General features: G+C 47.4%; 1 protein-coding gene across 1 annotated transcript in view; it reads left to right on the top strand.

The window, feature by feature from the left end:
- LOC119176331 (uncharacterized) overlaps window positions 1-4,979 on the top strand; it is a 192,576-nt gene extending 187,597 nt beyond the window's left edge. The window contains exon 7 of the mRNA XM_037427557.2: window positions 956-4,979. Coding sequence (XP_037283454.2) covers window positions 956-1,176 — 221 coding nt within the window. The 3' untranslated portion in view covers window positions 1,177-4,979. The remainder of the gene's footprint in view (window positions 1-955) is intronic.
- Window positions 4,980-20,399: the final 15,420 nt, after the last annotated feature.

Here is a 20,399-nt window from a genome sequence, read left to right as displayed (position 1 = left end):
ACTACGTTATCCTTTCTGATCACGCAACAATTGGAACTCATAATGAAATGAGATAAAAATGAAACCTAATTGTGTTGAAGCATGTTATCTATTTTCATATTCAGGTAGGGATGTCTTTCTTGTCTTGTACAGTACTCCTGAGGTGGTGTCGTCACTTTCAGTATGTGAGCGATGTCATAAAGTCAAATGAAGACCGGAGAAAAAAGTTTGTGTTAAATTAAATACGCTCGCTCACATAGCATCTATCGGGGTTTGACAAATGAACCGACGGCAGTGGCACCGCCATCAGCAAAAGACAAAAGCCGACCAAGAGGTGGAATCTCTCTCCTTTTTTTTGAGGAAAACAAAAAAAATAAAGAGCAAGTGAAACTGCAGTGGTAACCACCTAAAGAGGGCAGTGAGCAGCTGCAAAAGCAGTTCCGTTTGATGCCGCAGTCGCTCGGCGTGGCGTGGTCCAGGGTTAGAAGGGAATGGAACGCGTGGCGTCCAACAGCCTCGGTCAAGCACCGAGAGCCACGAAAGCATCCCCGCCGAGAAAAGCGGCCGCGATCGCAGCACCGCTACCCCCCTCCCTCCCCCTTCTCACCCCGCGTACCAACCGCCAGAAGGGGAGAGCCCGCAACCGCAAAACCAGCCGCAGCAAATATTTTTTAATATAAACGGCATGGCGCGCAGCGCGAGTTCCGGAGGAGAGCGAGGAGGTCCCTGCTCAATTAATGCAGATTGAATTCCGGACGGCATAAAAATTATTCCAGGACAGACGGATTGGTTTGCAGCGACACCCACCTTTTCGTCTCTGGGGCTCTTCATTTCCATCGATTGTCAGGAAAAGGCCGGAAGAAATGGGGGTCCCGGCTGGGCCCGCCTCGCCTCATCAGGTTTCCCCGCGCGCTGGCGGCGCGCTTTTTGCCTTTAATCATGTCCCTAATTCGTCTCCACCTTTTCCGTGTTCCAGTTGACAAGTCGTCGTGCGCCGGAGGCCCCATCTACCGGGCCGCTGGGGGCTACGCGTCATCGGCACCCGCTGCCATCATGGCCGCCGCTGCCGGAAGTCCCTGCGCTGACGGAGCCTCTTCCTCTTCCCGCTCGTCGTCCTCGGAGGACGAGTTCGCGCCGCCGCAGCACTACGGCCCCGCAGCCGCGGTGCCCGGCGCCATGACCGACGGCCTGCCTTGAGCTGTGATCGCGTTCGCACGTGTGGACTCCGGGGGCTTCGGCCCGAAGATGTCGCCCCTTCCCTTCCCTCCCCGGAGGGACCTTGGCAGCGAGGACGAGCGCAGACCACCTCCCACTGTCGTACGCATCGCCATTCAGACCAGAGTGTCACCTCTGATACGGTGTACATGGCAACACTGCATCAGAATGCCGTCGGAACTGCTTTTGCCGGTGACATCTCGCTTTACTTTTAGCGGTTCGCGCGGTTATATGAATTCTCAGTTATCCCATTCTCCCACTCCGCGCTTTCCTGCCCCACTGAGACAGCATTTACACAGATCGTTCAGCGCCTCCTAGCTATGGACTGATGACTCAGGGTGGCCCGAAGGAAACATATCGTGGTTGACCTTTGCGGTAGTTTCACCGAGGTCCTTGCTGCACTCTCTCGTATTTCTGCTGGTCGAGAATGAAGAGCAATATCGATGGGGCGTGTTGAGCTTACATGAAAAACTGCGCGTGAGTGCGTGGCATTCAAGAAGGAAATATGTGCTGTCGCCGCTTATTTACGCCTGAGGCTCATGCTGGAATACGGTAGCGTTCGGGGCTCCTGCAGCGCTTTTTTAAGATATTGTATTGTGATTTCATCATTCTTACAGTGTAACGTAGAGGGCGCTCTCATGTTCATTAAAGTGAATGCCTGGGTGACGTGCTATATACCTGATATAACGCATGTATAATTTCAATTTACGTTAAGGAACAAATTTTTTTAGGAAAGAGAAAGCTGCCGAGTTTTCATTTTTATCCTTTTACGAGATTTCCTGAGAACCACGCATTTGATGAAGTGCTACGTCCGCTTCGTAACGGCGGGTACTGTTTGACTTTTTTTTTACTTTTGCAAATGTCGGCAATTTGTTTTTATCACACAGAAAGAGAACCATAGTTTTCTTTTTTATGTTTTTTTTGCAATACTCGTGTTGCAATAGCTGTGTCACTTTTTTGAATTTTTTGTTTAAGCTCCTACAATTGAATCGGTTGTTGGATGGAAGGCATGGTGAGTGACACGGAGAGGAAAAAACACTTAGTGAGGGCTGTAGCATTGCGGTAAGCAGAATTTGTTCTATCTTACGACTAGTTCAGTGTTCGGAGCACACGTTAATCGCATTTGCAAAAAATAATTCACGTGATTGCCACATGGTAAATCGGTCGTTTGTCTTTTGAATGGAGTGACTTATTTTCCATCAATTGCATGCTGAAAAAAAAAACGAAACAAGGCCGCACTGTAACTCGCTATAGATCGGCTCTACACATCGTGGGGGTGTTGACGTGTTGAAGGTCGTCAAGATGGCTTGGATAATAAACGCTGAAGAGTCGAAAAAATATATATGCCACATAAAATAAAGGGCTAAGGCAAATAGGTTATGCGTATTTATTTTAACATAAAAGGCAGACTGCGCATAAAATTTACGAAACTAGACATTAGTAATAAAAAGAACATTGAAAACGTTGGTATGAGCTTTTACATAATTAAATATCCATGTTCAGATAGTTTATATTTTTTTAACAGTTGAAAGCTAACGATATCTTTATTTCATGTCTGGTCAATAACATTGTCGCTTCCGTTATTAAACATAAAGAAGTACGGAACCGTAACAGTTGCCCAGTGGGGGCAAACTTCGCACAATGACAGTTTTAGTCCCCTATGCAGGCGGAGAAACGCCCGTGCAGGACTGCTCGGAGACATTTCCAGCAGTGACACAAGTTCTCGAACTAATTCACTTCATTTCCGGCGTATTTGACGAGCTCTGTTATACTTGTGGAATCTCAGCACTTTGACGTGGTCGAGCTGATCTGTAGTGGACTCGTGTTTCTGTGCTGGTGAATCTCTTCGAGACGCACATGAAACGCGAGGCCCGCACGGGCATACCTCACGTATAAGCGGTTAAGGCATCTAGTATTTTGCCTGTCTCTTTATGTTTTTATTTCCCTGTAGAAACAAGAGGGAAAAAAAAGGGAGAACACATGCTGAGCGAATGACTCTCTTTTATTTGTGTATATTAAATTCTTCGTGTTTAAGTGATACCTAAACTTTTACAGGTGCCAAATTTGTGCTTGTGAAGAGACATCGTTTCGAGAAAAAAAAACAAAAAAAACTTGCGCAAGCAATATTGCGGCTGAAAAAAAAAAGAAGAATAAGAGAGCAAGAATCAAGTTTATCAAACAGATCTTGTTGCAGTTTCTTAAATGGTCTGTCCTATCTGACAACCCCTCCCCCCCCCCCCAAAAAAAAAAGTAAAGCAATTACTGCGCAGGACCAGATTCATGCATCGGCGTTGCGCGTGCAAAACAGTTGTCTTATTTGTTTATTGATGGCGTAACTTCTATAAAATTCTTGCGGGTAAACGAAGAACAGCGATCTTAGTGGAGCTTCCTCTCTATATACATATCTCATTTTGATGACAGGGACAGAATGGTGATCTTTTTCCTTCATGCCTACGCATCGAATCTCTGCCATCAAGCGTAAATGAGCGTAGCAGATGGGGCAAAGTCTGTATACATTGTCATGTTTTAGCGTCCTCAAACAGGATGAACTGAGCCAACAGAAGTCAAACTGAACGCAGTGGATTACGTTCACAACTGTCTTGTTCACTTCCGTGCTCCCATCTGTGATGGAACTGGCGAATGCCACTGCACAGACGACGATGTGCTGAATAAATGCTCACACGGCTACGTCTTTCGTTGCAGAGTGTACATTGTCTGTCGACTGACTTCAATGGCTGTGTTGGTAGAACTCGTACAGTGTGCAATTACTCTTTTGTGTTACGTGATATGAAAGTGCGCCCCGACACTCGTGGGAAACCACAGCTGGGGATGTGCTGATATTCCTTGAACTCCGTGTCTGTTTGCTTTCATTTTTTTCATTTGTTTCGTTTGTTTTTCACGTGACCGATAACACGGAAAACGTGTGGAGAATAGATAGGATGAGACGAAAAACCAAGTGCTTCTCAGCGCAACAATTATCTTTTTTTTTCCTTCGTTTCTGCTCCAACTTTATCATCTCGAGCTCCGATCCATTCCGCCGTCATGCGATGACCTTGGTGGTGCAGGTGCAATGCCATCCAAACGTGTGACGAAGGGGGAACAGAACTGATCTGGAACACGAACTGAATAGAATCGTTGCGTTGTTCCGGCCCGTGCTAACGAGGAGCGCGTATTTAATCATTTTCGTTCTTCTCTAAGCACGATGTAAATACGTCTTGTAGCGAATCGCTAGGAGGAACTATAGCTGCGTTAAGGAGGGCTGTCCACCCTGCTTAGAAGGTCTGTACATTGTTTGAACTCCAGAATTGTGAGAGAAAGGAAATATTTAAGTGGAAGTCTTCCATTCCAAAAGGCGAGCAGGCGGCGGGCCGGAGCAATAGCGAAACCAGCAGCAGCAGCAGCGCGGACCATTGAAGAGCGCGGAAAATATGTGGCGCGCGCTGGTTTCTGCGGTCTACCTTGTATACGTTCCTCTCCTACGGTTGGCAGATGTTTACCGTGTCTGTATCAGTGTATTTGTACATAAGTGTGATCAAACGTGTGCACGGTTTGTGAAGAGTTTCGCGGCACCGTGCGACCCGCCAGCAGGGTCCCGCGATTGCCCGCCCCTCGATGACGGGCCACGCCGGCAATGCGCGATTCTGCCGGCGGGCTTGCGTTGCGGTGGTGGCCGCCTTCTTGTAGATATGTTGTTTCGTGCTATACGACGACGTGTGTAAATATGTGGCAGAAATGGAAATAAAACAAGACATGTGGAAAAAAACAAAGAAAAAAATTTGAACTGCCCCAACTGTGTGAATTATTTCTCTGCGCACTGCGACGTGATCACTCGTTTAGAGAGAGAGAGAGAGAGAGAGAGAAAAGAAGTGTATCGACAGCGACGATAGTTCTAAGTACCTTAAGAATACAAAATACTATAAAGGAAAGAAAATAAGAAACAAATGAAGAGTCACATTGATCACAGGAGCTTGTGGGACCACATCTTTCAAATAAGAAACCTATTGAGTTATAAATTCTTGTGCCTTCGAAAGCGCAGCATAGGCACGAGACAGTGGTTTAGTGAATAATAAAGTGATACTTCCGAAAGTTGGAGGCACAAAGGAACAGGTACAGTCCTGTCCTTTTCTTGTCCTCGCCTCTATGGGCCTCCAAATTTTGCCATACCATTCATTAACTAGCCCAAGCACACGTTCCAGTGCAACTGACCTGTGGCAACGTAACGCGGCTAAAGATGTAACTCGAGCATCCACCGTTTGATGCGTTAGGTCTCACATATCGCGCACATGTATCAGTAGATTTCCATGAGTACATGAGAAGCTAGTGAGCCCAAAAAGTGACTTCAAACTATGCATTCAAAAGCAATACTTTTGAGCGCTGCATCCCTTAGTGTTAAGGGTATAAGGTAAGTCAACTAAGGTTACCGCGTTTAGTATGTTGCTCATTACGTTGTGCACAACGAACGCAAATGCGGCAAAGAATAAGTGAACAAAGTATTTATAGAGAATGCGACTTCACAAATACGGCTTCGTCAGTTTTTTGTGCTGCAGGTTTGTATGATCATAAATATGACGACATAAAGATGTAAAACAAGCTTTTTTTTTGGCGTCGCTATATTTTATGACGTGCTTGCGACATTTCCCTTAAACATTTTCAGCACTCATATGCATGTCTGTCGAGTCGCAGAAGAAGAAGAAGAGCCGCAGCATTCTACATCGACATCCTTTTACACAAATTTAATCGGCAATGAAGATTTTACTGTCACCAAGTCAGGCTGTATCACTTAATCAGGAGATGAGCTATATACTGATCGACTTCTTATGTTAGAAATGCTGCTCTACGCACTCGACATTATTATGTGATCACACTGACCAGTACAAAGAAGAAGGTGCTCACCGCTTCCCTGGAAGCAAGGTCCACGAGAAGGCTCCTGGCGAATAAGTGTGTTCACGGGTTGCTTATATTAAAGAAAGCATTTGCAGCGTTGATGAATGCAACACTGCAACATAAAGCAAAAGAAACTTTTCACATTTCGTACGCAGCGGAAACGCGTCTGCAATAGAGGAGAGTTAAAGATTTACCCTAATTAAATATAATGAGCAGTTTATCTATAAATAGAATGAAAGATGTTCAAGCAAAAGTCTTCCTGAGGCGAGGATGTTTACAAAGAGTGTGGTCCGTCAAGCCAGGGGGCTGCAAAACTTTCAAAATGTGTGGAAGTGATCTCGTATAGGTGTGTCAGTGATGCGATGCAAGAGCATTCATTTGATGAGGATTCATTCTATATGCAGCTTAATCGTCAGATCTGCGGGTGTAGATACCTTCGACACTACAGCAAATTATAAATAAAAAGAAACGAAATAACTATTCAGAGAGCCCCGTTCTTACTGAGATAGTGGGACTGAAGTTAGCTCATTACCTTCGTGAAGTTGTATTCCAGATCGTTTGCACATCGCCTTCTGGCCCTTTAATACCAACTCATGACTTACATTTTGCAAGAGTTTCACCGATGTATAACTTTCTATAAGCTTCTAAAACAGCTGGAGGCGAAAGCTCAAACTATAGGCTTTTTTTTTATACGTAAGGCATGGTGTCGTCTTGTTAGGCTGTCGTCCACATTCCGCCATCATTGTCTTCGCGCTAGATAGTGTGACTGAAGTTAGCTCATTACCTTCGTGAAGTTGTATTCCAGATCGTTTGCACATCGCCTTCTGGCCCTTTAATACCAACTCATGACTTACATTTTGCAAGAGTTTCACCGATGTATAACTTTCTATAAGCTTCTAAAACAGCTGGAGGCGAAAGCTCAAACTATAGGCTTTTTTTTATACGTAAGGCATGGTGTCGTCTTGTTAGGCTGTCGTCCACATTCCGCCATCATTGTCTTCGCGCTATATTTTCACTTTCATCTTCGCTATTAGGGGACATAAATGAAAACTGTGACAGCACCAGGGATTGAGTTTCTGTACGAAATGAAGAGCCTGCCGTAGTGGTGCGGTACCCCATTCTGAACACAGCACCACCGAACACAAAAACAAAAACCATAGGAACACAAAATAAACAGAAAATATCGAGAAAAAAATTACCGAAGCTTGCACTAAGTCATGCAAGCCTCGAAACAGAGAAAATGAACGATTCTAATCTGGCTACTTCCACTTTATTTCCAGGTCTTAGATAGGTGCGACAAGGATTGCTTTTAGGTTGTTTCTAGGTGGCTTGTCATTGCTAAACATTAGCTAGTTGATGCTAGGTTGTTTTGATGTTGGTTATCAGTGGAGAGAGGTTTGACTTAAACGACAGACAGTCCCCGATTCCACGTGTATGTCGTGTCAGCCGCTTTCTCGTTAAAGTAGGCTTGGTCGGATCACCGCCGCTGATCTCGTTCTCGCCCTGCGGTACGTCGAGCCTCGCGATAGGCACCGTCGTATTTTCAGGCATGCGGTTCTTTCTCAGACCACCCATGAGTACCAACTTCCTCGGTACCACCAGGCGTAGCCCATTTTATAACGATCCCGAGGACATGTGCACGCAAACTAGGTCTAGTCATGATGTATTTAAGGACATAAACGATTGCTGGTCAACTGTATTATTCAAACTTGGCGTTATTATGCTTAGTCATTTCACTAGTTTCGACGCACCTCATCTGCAGCTGCTGCTGTAGCGCATGCATGACTTGGCATGACGTCACACCAGCTGGGTGGTATAACGAGGCGATGCGAGTCCAGGTGCATAAATTTTTGCAATAATAACTAGAGATAGCTCTGGCACAGCGATAAATGAGCCACCATGGGAATATTGAGAAGTTCACGGATTCGCCTAATTTTCATGCTTCTGGCTTTTAATGCACTTGTGACTAAGTTTAGTGTTGTGTTTTGGCGTTTGTTTCGGATAAAAGAATGATTCGTTGTGAACTTCGGAAGCCAATATGAATTTTTAAGTCTAAAAAAAGTTGAAGCGGGGAAGTGGAACTGCTGAACGTTTGCTGAACTTCATATTCGTCTTGCTATGAATTCGTCGGCTTCAGACCACACGGAACCAAATGGAGCGAAAAAGACGCGGTTGAGACAAATCTATGTACTACCAACCATTCTCATGCTTTCTGAAGTTTCATGCGATGCAGCTCCCAGAGAGGCTTACCAGAGTTTACTATATGTGTATTATTAGGAAACTCTTGGCCAGGTGTGCAGCTGTGGCATTGGTATAGTTGCTAAAGAGGCAATGGCACGGCGGTTTCTTGCTGATAACAGCCGATATTAAGCTGTGCTTAACATATTTATTCGCTCTAAAAATGAGTGAGCTACTCCAGAAGACGGGAATAAAAAGTACATCCAAAAGTATAGCGACTTACCGAAGTTAATGGTAGAATTATAGAGCTATTGTCTTCATACCGCCCAAGAAAGTGCAATATTCAAGCTGCAACGCTGTGTTCTATTATTTTATGGTCATGAATCCACGATTTGCCCTTACTTTGACTGCCAGACAGAAAATGTGCATGCATGTAACGGTGAGTATAGATCGTATTTTTTGCACTGTAATAGCTTTATATTTCTCTCACTGGGCGGCTGCCTTCGCTAATAATGTACAGACATAAAGGCAACTCTATCATGCTTTTACGAATAGTTCTAACGCTATAGAAGGTTTTGCTAATGTGTACCATGAAGCTTTCCGGCGCAATCTACGAGGAATGGTTTCGATAAATTTGGCAGCAAGAAACAACCGTCGCTATTAGAGGCAACCATGACAAGACATCATTTTGAGGTGTCGCAGGGTTGTCAGCGAAGTTCCCTGTAAACTTACGATCACTCGGAGCGATTTCGAATATAAGGATGTAGTATTTCATATATCAACATACTCCTAGCATTTGTCAGGTCGACAATCTTTAATGCGGGAAGAACGTTATCTTGAATGTTTCAAGATTACACGTCGAGCAGATTATAAATATTTTTAGACGATGGCAGTGTTGGCTTGCGATAGCCTGCTGCTGTCGTTTTTAACCAGTTTCTAGCCATAGGAATCCATGTGCAACCATTCAGCGTGCTTCAAGAAATATGTGCGGAGGTGCTCAAAAACAGTGGAATGCAATATACAGTGAAATCTTACTTGAGTGAATTTCAAGGGCTCCATGTTAATATTTGAAGTAACTCGAAAGCTCACAAAAGTGATTATTCACTAGAATACAGAACAGCATTTGGGCACAGCATAACTCAAGCCAAACTTGTGAAATGCAATTTATTTTCAAATCGATTCTGTGATTTCTATTTGCACTGGCGACCTTACAGTGCAAGAAGAGACAAGCTGTCGGGGGAGTTTGCGTTTTTGTGCACTCCCGATGGTACAGCTTGTTGCAGTGACACGATGTCTCACAAGTTTCTAATATACTCGACAGCCCCAGCTACAGATACAGGAATTGAACCTGATAGATATATTGATTGATTGATATGTAAGGTCTAACGTCCCAAAACCGTCATATGATTACGGGAGACGCCGTAGTGGAGGGCTCCAGAAATTTCGGCCACCTGGGGTTATTTAACGTGCGCCCAAATCTGAGCACACGGGGCTACAATATTTCCGCATCCATCGGAAATGCAGCCGTCACAGCCGGGATTTGATCCCACGACCTGCGGGTTAGCAGCGGAGTACCTTAGCCACTAGACCATCGCGGCGGGGCAACATTTGAACCAGCCTCAGCCATTACAACTTCTTTGTTGTATTCTTCTTCTTTCAGTTTCGGAAGAACACAGAAACAATTTCCAAATCTGGTAACTCTTGGCAGGCGTATGCTAAAATGCACGTGGTTCATTTTCGTTTTCCTCGCGGTCGTTTTGCCTCAGTAGCATTGCGTGCACAAGGAATGTTGCCCCACCGTCAATATATGAGTGATTTTGGGCTGTATACCAATCGGCTACGTCAGTGCCGCAAAGTGCAGAACTTATTTGAATGAATGGGTGAATGATGAAAAACTTTTATTGGGGTTCTGAAGGATTCCACCCCCGTTTTATAGGGGTAGGATCACGGGCTGCTCCCACGTAGGGACGGAGAGGCCCAGCCTCACCGCCGCATCGTGGGTCTTCTGGACAGCCTTGAGTTGTTGTATGAGAACCGCAATCTTAAACATTAAATGAAAATAGTTTTCGGAAAATTCTGCATTTTTTCTTTGTAAAGAGGGGCACCTCCAGAGCATGAGGTTAATATCACTGCGATTGTGGCATTCTGGACAAAGTTCTGAAATATCGGAGTAATGGCTATAGGTTATGGCTAGGGTACGTTACCGTCTGAAACATGCGAAGAGAGATTGCCTGTGGCCTAGACAACTTTTTTGTGCGGCAATGAAAAGGACCTACGGCCTAAGTGATAGTGCTTCGTGATCTCGTCGAAGGTAGCCAAATGTCCCTAAAATGAAGGTTGGGGGGCGGATTCCTCTGTCTGAGAAGCACAAGTCCCGGCGCGGTAAGTGAAGCCTCGCGCTTTGGAGTGGGATAGCTCGTTGACATTGGGAAGGCCCCCGACCCTCAAGACAAGGTGAGCAGGGAACCAAATAATAGTGTGGTGGGTGAGTTCCTTGTAAACGAGAGTTCTAAAAACTTCCTTTCACACGGAACCAGAAGCGAAGGCCCTAGCAGCCGATTTAGAGTCCGTATAAATATCAGCCCTTTGTGGATCAAGGAGAGCTAGTGCAATGGCCATCTGTTCTGCTTTGTAAGAACAAGTGGTTCGAACCGACGCTGAAGATAAAATCTGATCCTTAGTATCTACGGATACTACTGAGAAGTGAGCGCAAACGCCGTACTGGGCGGCACCAACAAAGCATGAAACAGACGAGGGGGTGTGAGCTTGAGCTAAAAGAGAGGAGGCTGAAGCGACTCGCCTGCCCACGTTGTACTGTGAATGCATATTTCATGGAAGGAGACACACTTTGATGCGGGAGCGTATATAATCATCAAGTGGCGTATTTTGCACTTCGAGTGTCAGGGGGTTGACTCCAGTGTCAACCAGAATCTTTCTCTCCGCTGGTGTGATCGAAATCCTGGAAACCTGTGCCATTCGTGTAGCCCCGATAACTTTTTCAAGCGTGCTGTGGACTCCAAGTTTCATAAGGTTCTCAGTGCTTGTGCGCTGTTATGAATTTGCTCTGTCACGATGGTAGCGGTGGCGAAGAGCGGCGAGCCATCGAGCGGACTTCGCTGAAGCCTTAGCCCGAAGGCGAAACAGGGAGGCAATCCGTTTTGAAAACAGCAACAAAAGGAGCGTTTACTGTAGCAGGTTGTCGTTTGTACAGAGCCGGCCAGCACGACAACGTCGGCTGGGGCAAATCCCTCCTAACATGGGGCTGGCACGGCCTTAAATAGCGTTTTGGGACTCTTCTGCGAGACCAGTTCCCCGGAACGGCACAGTGGCTCGGCTGAGGAGACGCAGCCATACCCGGAACTGCAAAGTGGTTCGGCGGAGGAAGCGACGTTATCCCCGGAACTGCACGGTTCTTCTGCACAGAAGGCGGCGCTGGGAGGGGGGGGGAGGAGACAGTTTGTCGGAACAAGGCTCGATCTCGTTAGATGTGCTCCCGAATGAGGAACATGTCTGTGGCACAACAGCACCCCCGCCGCCAGACAATGCATCCGGAGTTTTGAGCCGTCAGCGCGGCTCGGAAGGAGGGATGCTGGTTGACCGTCGGTAGCCGTTCCGCTCTCTCCGCCCGTTGAGACTGTCATAAGCCTGCGGAGGTTCACTGGAACGACAGAGTCGAACACAAAGCCGAACCACTCTGGCCAAAGCAAGCACCCTCCAAATGCTGATCAAATCGCCAGACCAGCAGGAACCAAATGTTTCCTCGAGATTACGCTGGGCTAACAATTGGCATCACGAGCAACGAATCTCGGGAGGAATACACAGTGCTGACACTCCTTTACAGTGCATGGCACTGCTAAACCAAACAGAATTTTTGTTTTCGTGAGCGATTCTCGATTGTGACCCGGGCAGATTGGGGACGATCGAAGCTGCTGAGGTTAGCTCAATTTGGCCCCGAATCTACAATTTAAAATAGCAAGAATACCCGAATAACGCACATTGGCGTCTCTTGCAAGCTTCAGATCACTAAACAAAACAAAGTCATTCGATAAGCCCTAACTCAAGGTGCTCAGCCAATGAGCATCCCAACAAAATAAAACATGCTTGAAACGTAAGAAAATAACAATGAAAATCAAACTTGCGCACGTTAAACAAAACAAAGGGCAAAGTTGACCTACACTGACACGCATAATAAATGTAATGTCAAACACAAAAGGTAGTTTAAACAGGGGCTTGTACTTAGCCTTATCTGTTAAAATAAAACACACTAACTGTTAGCTTTCGAAATATTATGAAAACAAAATTATTCAAACAAACATGAATATCTGCTTCTCCGATAACAAGGAAAGTAAAACTTACAAAAATTTAGACTCATTCCTTGCTCATTGGCAGACGGAAATACTAGAAAAAGTTATTCTCAAAACTAAACACAAAGTACACTCTCGGTATTGGCAAGGCAGCACTCTCTCAGACGAACTCTGGGGAGTCGCGCACTCCACAGCTTTCGAGGGTTGCGGTCGGGGCAATGGGATGACGAACCAACTTGTTCGCCGAACTTAGTAGCACCGACTTTTGACCTACACCCACTTAACTCGAAGGAAGGGGCATCTGCACTGCGTCGTTTACTCCTCCGGTTCGACCAGTGACTCTCTCGCCACGGTGGGGAATGACAGCCTTTGTTACAGCTCAGGCGTACGCGATGCTTCTCCACGTGATTGCCTCTACGCGGCATTGAAAAAGATGAGACCAGGCGAAGATCTCGGCGTCCGAATTTTCCTGAAAGTCGGTTTTTCTTGACGCGCTTTCCGCCTAATCTCGATCCTCGTCATGGTCTGAGCTTCAAACATTTCCCAGAGGGCCCTGCCGCGATCCTACAACTAGCCGTGAACGTGGCGTCTCGACGGATGATGTCATGGCACCTAACAGCAGCTTTAGCCCGCTTGGCGCCCGTCGTCTTTACCACGTTACGCTTACGCCGACACCTCTTTCTGTCGGGACTTCTAGCGATACTGGCAGCCTCGATACACTTACTTGCAAGTGTGCTGCCTTTGACAGGTTCTGCCAAAACTCTATGCGGCTGCACCAACTTATCTTTGTGGTCATTGTTAGATGTCTGCTCTGGAGATGAGAGGAAACGGAGATTTTGGCTTCGGAATTTTATTGAAGTTCCTTTCTTCGCGACGCGCTTCGCGTTTGATCTAGATCTCAGCAGCGGCCTGAACTTCAACTTTCTTTTATTGAGCTTTGTCCCGACCTCAGCCCTGACATTGAGCATGGCACCTCGAGAGCCATGGCGTTTAGCCACTTTCACGCGTTTGGCGTTCTTCAACTTTGCCTTATGTTCTCGCCGGCAACTCTTCTCAACAGAACTGATCGCCGTGCTCGCAGCACTGGCATTCTTATTCGCAAGTACGCTGCGTTCAGTTTGTGGAGTCAAAGCTCCAGATAGGTTTGCTAGCTTTTCCCCGGGTCCGTTGCTAGCTTTCTCTGCTTGCGACAGAACGGGATTTCCGACGCCTTTAAAGCCAATCAACTCGCCTGAAGGTGTCTCTCTTGTTTGTAAGGGTTCTCTCTCTCTTTCCAGGATAACCCGTGTTCGCAGGCCTTCGTAGTCGGCCTCCTGCTCTCTTTGACGCGATTCATCCTCTCGCTCTCTTCGGCAAGCGTCTACTTCTGGCGCCTTACAGCGTGCTTCGGCGCTGTCTTTATCACTCCGACTTTCAGCAGGATTTGAAAGAAAAAAATATCTTATCAAATTGTATCTAGCCTGGCTAAAATCTCCTGCTTCCTGGTAGGGTAAACAACTCAAAACATGCGCGATTTCGCGCGGCAACAACGTGGCGAGCTTCTCCACCCAAAGGACGCGGCAAACACCAACATTACTGCAAACAACTTCAAAATCCTCCAGAAAATGCGCGATGTTTTCGCCTGTCTGAAAGTTGTGGAGCTGCTGTTTCGCTCGCTCCCACTTAAGTGCTTGAATTTTAAGATCAAGCTCTTTCATTCTGAGAGAATGTTCTCTCCTTTTTCGACTCTCCTCGGCTTGCCATGCACTGTTCGTGCTTTCTAGCCTCTCGCTCTTCGGCCTTCTGCTGTTCGTGCCTTTGAGCTTCGAGCTCTTCGCGGCTTTTCTCGGCCTTTTGCTTTTGCTCACAAACGAGCTCCCAAAACTCGTCAGCCTCCTCGGCCGTCACATTCTCTGCCCGCATCACCTCAAGAATCGCTTCCCTTGTTTTAACAGACCCGGCGGAAATCCCCATGGCTCCACAAATTTCAAGGAGGTCCTGCACCAGGTACTGCTCCATTGCGATCTCGTCCCTCATGATGCTCTACTACTGATATTCACCGTACTCTAAAGCTAATCTCATAGTCTAGAGCACGTGAATAATAAATTATAACCAACAAAACACAAAACGCTCTCCTAACATCTGCCTGTGCTAGAGAGGTCTGGCGAAATGAACAGTAAACGTTGGGCACTCACCCAACCAAAGTGGACCAAGATGGTCCAACTCGTGGCTGCCATCGAACAGCATCAGGCCTTCAGGGATCCGGTCCAACTTGCCAATGTTGAGATCCCGGGTTGCTTGTCCCAGCTTGCCGAACGATGAGAACAGGGTAGCGTATACCAGCGTATCCAAACGCTGATATCAGGTCGGTCGTGCTCGAGCTTCCAGGGGTTTGATCCGGCGTGCCAAACGTAGGATATCGTATCCCACCGCTGCCACCACTGTTATGAATTTGCTCTGTCGCGATGGTAGCGGTGGCGAAGAGTGGCGAGCCGTCGAGCGGACTTCGCTGAAGCCTTAGCCCGAAGGCGAAACAGGGAGGCAATCTGTTTTAAAAACAGCAACAAAAGGAGCGTTTACTGTAGCAGGTTGTCGTTTGTACAGAGCCGGCCAGCACGACAACGTCGGCTGGGGCAAATCCCTCCTAACATAGGGCTGGAACGGCCTTAAATAGCGTTTTGGGACTTTTCTGCGAGACCAGTTCCCCGGAACGGCACAGTGGCTCGGCTGAGGAGACGCAGCCATACCCGGAACTGTAAACTGGTTCGGCGGAGGAAGTGACGTTATCCCCGGAACTGCACGGTTCTTCTGCACGGAAGGCGGCGCTGGGAGGGGGGGGGAGACAGTTCGTCGGAACAGGGCTCGATCTCGTTAGACGTGCTCCCGAACGAGGAACATGTCTGTGGCACAACAGCACCCACCGCTGCCACCACTGTTATGAATTTGCTCTGTCGCGATGGTAGCGGTGGCGAAGAGCGGCGAGACGTCGAGCGGACATCGCTGAAGCCTTCGCCCGAAGGCGAAACAGGGAGGCAATCCGTTTTGAAAACAGCAACAAAAGGAGCGTTTACTGTAGCAGGTTGTCGTTTGTACAGAGCCGGCCAGCACGACAACGTCGGCTGGGGCAAATCCCTCCTAACATGGGGCTGGCACGGCCTTAAATAGCGTTTTGGGACTCTTCTGCAAGACCAGTTCCCCGGAACGGCACAGTGGCTCGGCTGAGGAGACGCAGCCATACCCGGAACTGCAAAGTGGTTCGGCGGAGGAAGCGACGTTATCCCCGGAACTGCACGGTTCTTCTGCACGGAAGGCGGCGCTGGGAGGGGGGGGGGGGAGACAGTTCGTCAGAACAGGGCTCGATCTCGTTAGACGTGCTCCCGAACGAGGAACATGTCTGTGGCACAACAGCGCATAGGAATGCAAAGAACTTTCTTGATGCTTTTCCTTATGAGAATGTTCAATTTATTTCTCTCATGGAGTGGCCACCTGTGCATAGATGCGACATAGCTTATGTGGCTCATCAAGAATGCATGGAACAGTCTGAGGAGGTTGTGCTCTCGAAGACCACCCCGACTGTTAGAAATGCGTGCGATTAGTCGGATGTCCCCTTCTGCCTTGGAAGCCAGACGGTCGATCGTGCGGCCGTTCTGTCCATTGGCCTCGACAATCATGCCCAGAACGCGTATGAAGTACACCCTTGGAATATGCTGATCCGATGCCGTGTGCAGCCTAATGTCGATGGCGGCCAGTGGTTGCCAGTTTTGGGTTTGGGATCCCATCTTGTGGGTCGATGTAAGAGACGTTCGGACTTTGCCAGCAAGAGATTGATGCCCATTTCCTTTATGTAGACTTCATGTAGACGGCCTTTTAAAGAGACCTCTTCACGGAGCCCTCCGAACCACCGACACGTCGTCCGCGTAGATGGCGAACTTGATGCCTTCTTGGTTTGAGAGCTTGGCAGCAAGGCCGCACTTTGAAATGTTAAACAGCAATGGGGAGACGACTGAGCCCTGCGGGGTGCCGAAGGAACCGAGGTTGTAGGGCTCAGACTTGAGATCCCCAAGCTGTATGGTCTTTACTAGCTATATAGGCTTTTCTATTCCTCAGGAACTAGCTGGTGAACTTGTGAAAGTTGGCTTTTAAGTTGAGAGAAGAGATGTAGGCAAGTATGTGGGAGGGCGAGACATTGTCAAAGGCCTTTTCAAGATCGAGTCCGAGAATGGCTCTAACGTCTTTCATCTCATGATCTGTTATGTGATGCTTCAGCATTTTCATGACGTCCTGACTAAATAGGCGTGGTTTAGCCTATAATGTTGTACGGGAACAGGTTAGTCTTCTCTGTGTGCTTTGATATCCGATCGTTGATGACATGTTCGGCGACATTGCCTATACTAGACGCCAATGTAATGGGTCGTAAGTTGCTAATACTGTGACTCTGGCCAGGTTTAGGTATGAAAATAACCGACACCATTTTTCAATGCTCAGGAAAAATCCGCGTCTCCCAAATACGATTGATTTCTTTGGTGACGTAGGTGACAGAGTCATCGTCTAAATAGCGTAATGTCTTGTTTGTAATGCCATCCGGGCCCAGGCTGGAGTTCCCATTATGATTGTTTTAGGTGGTCCGGAGCTCTGCTTCCTGGAAGGCCTTGTCCGATTCGAAGGCTGGTGATCCTGTGTATTGCACGTAGCCAGAAGGAGGCCGGGTAGTAACCAAAGGGAGGTATCTCTGTGCCAGACACTCCGTTATTTCCGCGTCCGATTTAACCTTCCTTTCTGAGTGAAGTTTTCGGTCTACCAAGCACGTCTGGTTGGATTTAGATTCGGTCTTCTGCAGCAGGTGATTGAGGAGGTTTAATTTTCCCCCAACTCTCATCTGACCATCCACCATGTTGCGAATCTCGTCCCAATGTTGTTTTTACAGCGTCTCACAATGAGCGATTATTTCCTGGTTGAGACTTGCGATGCGTTTTCGCAGTCTTCGATTCAGACGGTGTGCTTTCCACCTGGCAAGGAGGGCGCTTTTAGCCTCAAGAAGATGAGCAAGCCTGCTATGTATTTTTATTGACCTAAAGATCAGTCTCTATCGTTTTGGTGGCCGACTTAACGTCTTCGACCAGCTGAGACAGACACTTGTCGAAATTCAGTGGGTCATTAATCTCCTCTGCGCTCTCCGCTCTGATGTTACGGAAGAGGTCCCAATCTGTGAATTTGAAAGCTTTAGGGGGTTTTGCCTGAATTCGTAATGTCGTACTCAAAATAGAATGGTCGCTCCCCAAGTCCTCTCCCAAGTTTAACCATGATACCTCCCCCGTGGTTGCGACAAAGGTGAGGTCTGGGGTAGTATCCTTAGAGCGAGAATTTCCAGTGCGGGTAGGAAACGCAGTGTCAGGGAACAAAGTAAGTTAGATGCAGATCCGATACCGCTTGTCAGAGCTCGGCTCCCTTGGCAGTGGTGCGAGGGTAGTCCCAAGCATGATGGAGTGCCTTGAAATCTCCTGCTATGGGTGCGTCCCCTTTCCTAGCGATCGTAATGGCTTTTGATAATAATGAGGTGAATCGATGGTGCCTGCCTCTTGGAGAGCTATATATGTGAAGTATGAAAATGCTATTTTTAAGGTTGCTGCCTGGTATAATTTCTTAAAGAGAGTGTTAAATCTTGCTATTTGCCATGTGCAAATTGTGTTCAATGTAAGTGTACTTCTTGCACACAAGCGTGCCTATCTAGAGATTTCGTGACGTGATGGGTGTATCCTAACAGGCTCGCTGTTTCCGTAAGCGTCTCCTGTAGCATAATAATATGTGGTCGAATTGGCTTGGATTTAATATACTGCTGTAGAGCTGCCTTCTTTGATTGGAAGCCCCAGAAGTTCCACTGCCAAATTACGAAATTGTTAAGGTGTCCCGCCATTGTTGGGCCCCTCGAAAGCTCTCTCCTGAGAGACGCTACAGGTTGCCATCTCGTGCACGATCGTGACCTTGGGTATTATTTGAGCCGGAGTAGCCTCGGCTGATTGTGAGGCTTTAACTTGGTCAGCCTCGATATTTGTGACTCTGCTGTCCAATACCACAATCGACTCGACCACTGCCCTGAGAGCATTTATGATTTCATTCAAGGTATCCTTGACATGTGTTTTGAAATCTGTGTCCTCGTCCTTAGCAAGTTGTTCTAGTGCTCTGCTTTTTGTTGGTTGGTTTTCACCCTAGCTCGATGTCCATAGGAACCTCATCGTGACTTGCATCCGATGCGGCCTCTGTACAGGCAACTGTGTTTGAAGGAGATGGAGACTAAACCTGCTGTGATTTCCTTAAGTTGGATATTTCAGCCCCGAGTTGCTCGACAATGGCCCTGAGATGAGCATTTTCCCTTTGCATCTGCACGTATGTATCTGAGTGTAGCTCTGGATCGGTACCCCCCCCCCCCTTTAACTGTGGTTGGGAGCCCTTGATCTTAGATGCTCAGGTCTGGTCCTGATTTCCTTGCTGGGCACCACTGCGGATGGTAGGCACCCTTCAGTTAGAACGGTCCTTGAATCAAAAATGTCCTCTGGATCTCGAACGGCCCCCTGCTCTGCTTCTGGAAAGGGATCGCCCTCGCGTTGGTTGTAGCTGTCGGCTGACGTCAGGCGGGTGCCAGCTGCTGCTCGGGCACTCAGTCGTAGCGCGGCCGCCTGCAGTGGCTGGTAGCGATAGGAAATCTCCTTTACCATCTGTGAAGTTCATGTAGTCGGCGTCTTGTTTCGCAAATTCCATCGTATATTGCATCCGTCGCTCTCGTCTTCGTCGATGGACTATGTAGGGCACTTGAAAACGATGCCTACACGTCTTGTCTGCCGTGGGATGTGACCCCCACACAACTTGCATTCCGGGGTGCAGACATGATCCTTCGAAACAGATGACATACCACAACCTCTACAGACTGCCTCTTCTGAATAATTGAATTGCTGCACAAACTTGAAGAAAAAACAAGGGAGACAGGAAAGAGCGCAGTCCTCTTCTGGATGGGGACAAACATCGGCTCGATGACCTAGCTTTCCACAGGCATAAGAGACATCCGTCAGTCGACGATACAGGGTGCAGCGAACCAAACTATTTCCACATATGACGTAATTTGGGACATTTAGTCCGTCAAAGAGGATAAACACCGTAGTGGAATTCTCGATTCTTTTCACTAAGAGTGCAGTCGGGTTCCTTGGGTGTACGATAAGTGAATGAAGTTGTTATTGACCGATGTCCGCGTCAATACCCCTGATGATACCTTTGCAGATGGCAGCTCGGTAGGCACTAACATCAAAACATGGTGGTACCGAGAGTAATGGCGGTGATCGTGGAATACGCTCTGGCGTTCCTCTCCGCTGGGGTGCTTGTAACTGCGATGCTCTGCATCATGTTCGAGCATACCACGTCTTCCGCGACTTCTTCCTCACTGAGCGCTGCAGCCACTGCTAGTGACTTCACGAACTTAATTTCACTCACAGTTGTCATGTCCAGGCCGTTTCTAGGTCTCAAGATGACTCGATGGTGGGGAGCAGTAGTACCAGAATTTAAACAATGGAAACCTTCAAAACCACCTTTAACCCTGCCACTTCTCAACGTTATCCGTGAAACAGAGACGGCATTGAGAAGAAAGCAGACATGGCACCTCTAGTAGTGGCACAGATGGTACTTCATCAGCTTCATGTAATGCATAATGAAAAAACGAAGATATATACAGACGGATCATGCACTGAAGAAGCGTCAGTCTGTGCGGTCTTTATACCCTAAATTCAGAAAAAGAAGATATACAAATTATCCAACAATTATTCATTGACGACAGCAGAATGGGTGGCTATCTTTGAAGCAGTTAAGCTTATCTGCGAG

This window comes from Rhipicephalus microplus, chromosome X (assembly GCF_043290135.1).
Source record: "Rhipicephalus microplus isolate Deutch F79 chromosome X, USDA_Rmic, whole genome shotgun sequence".
Taxonomy (NCBI): Eukaryota; Metazoa; Arthropoda; class Arachnida; order Ixodida; family Ixodidae; genus Rhipicephalus; species Rhipicephalus microplus.
The sequence above is the reverse complement of the archived record's forward strand: the minus strand, read 5'-3'. Positions and strand labels throughout refer to the sequence as shown.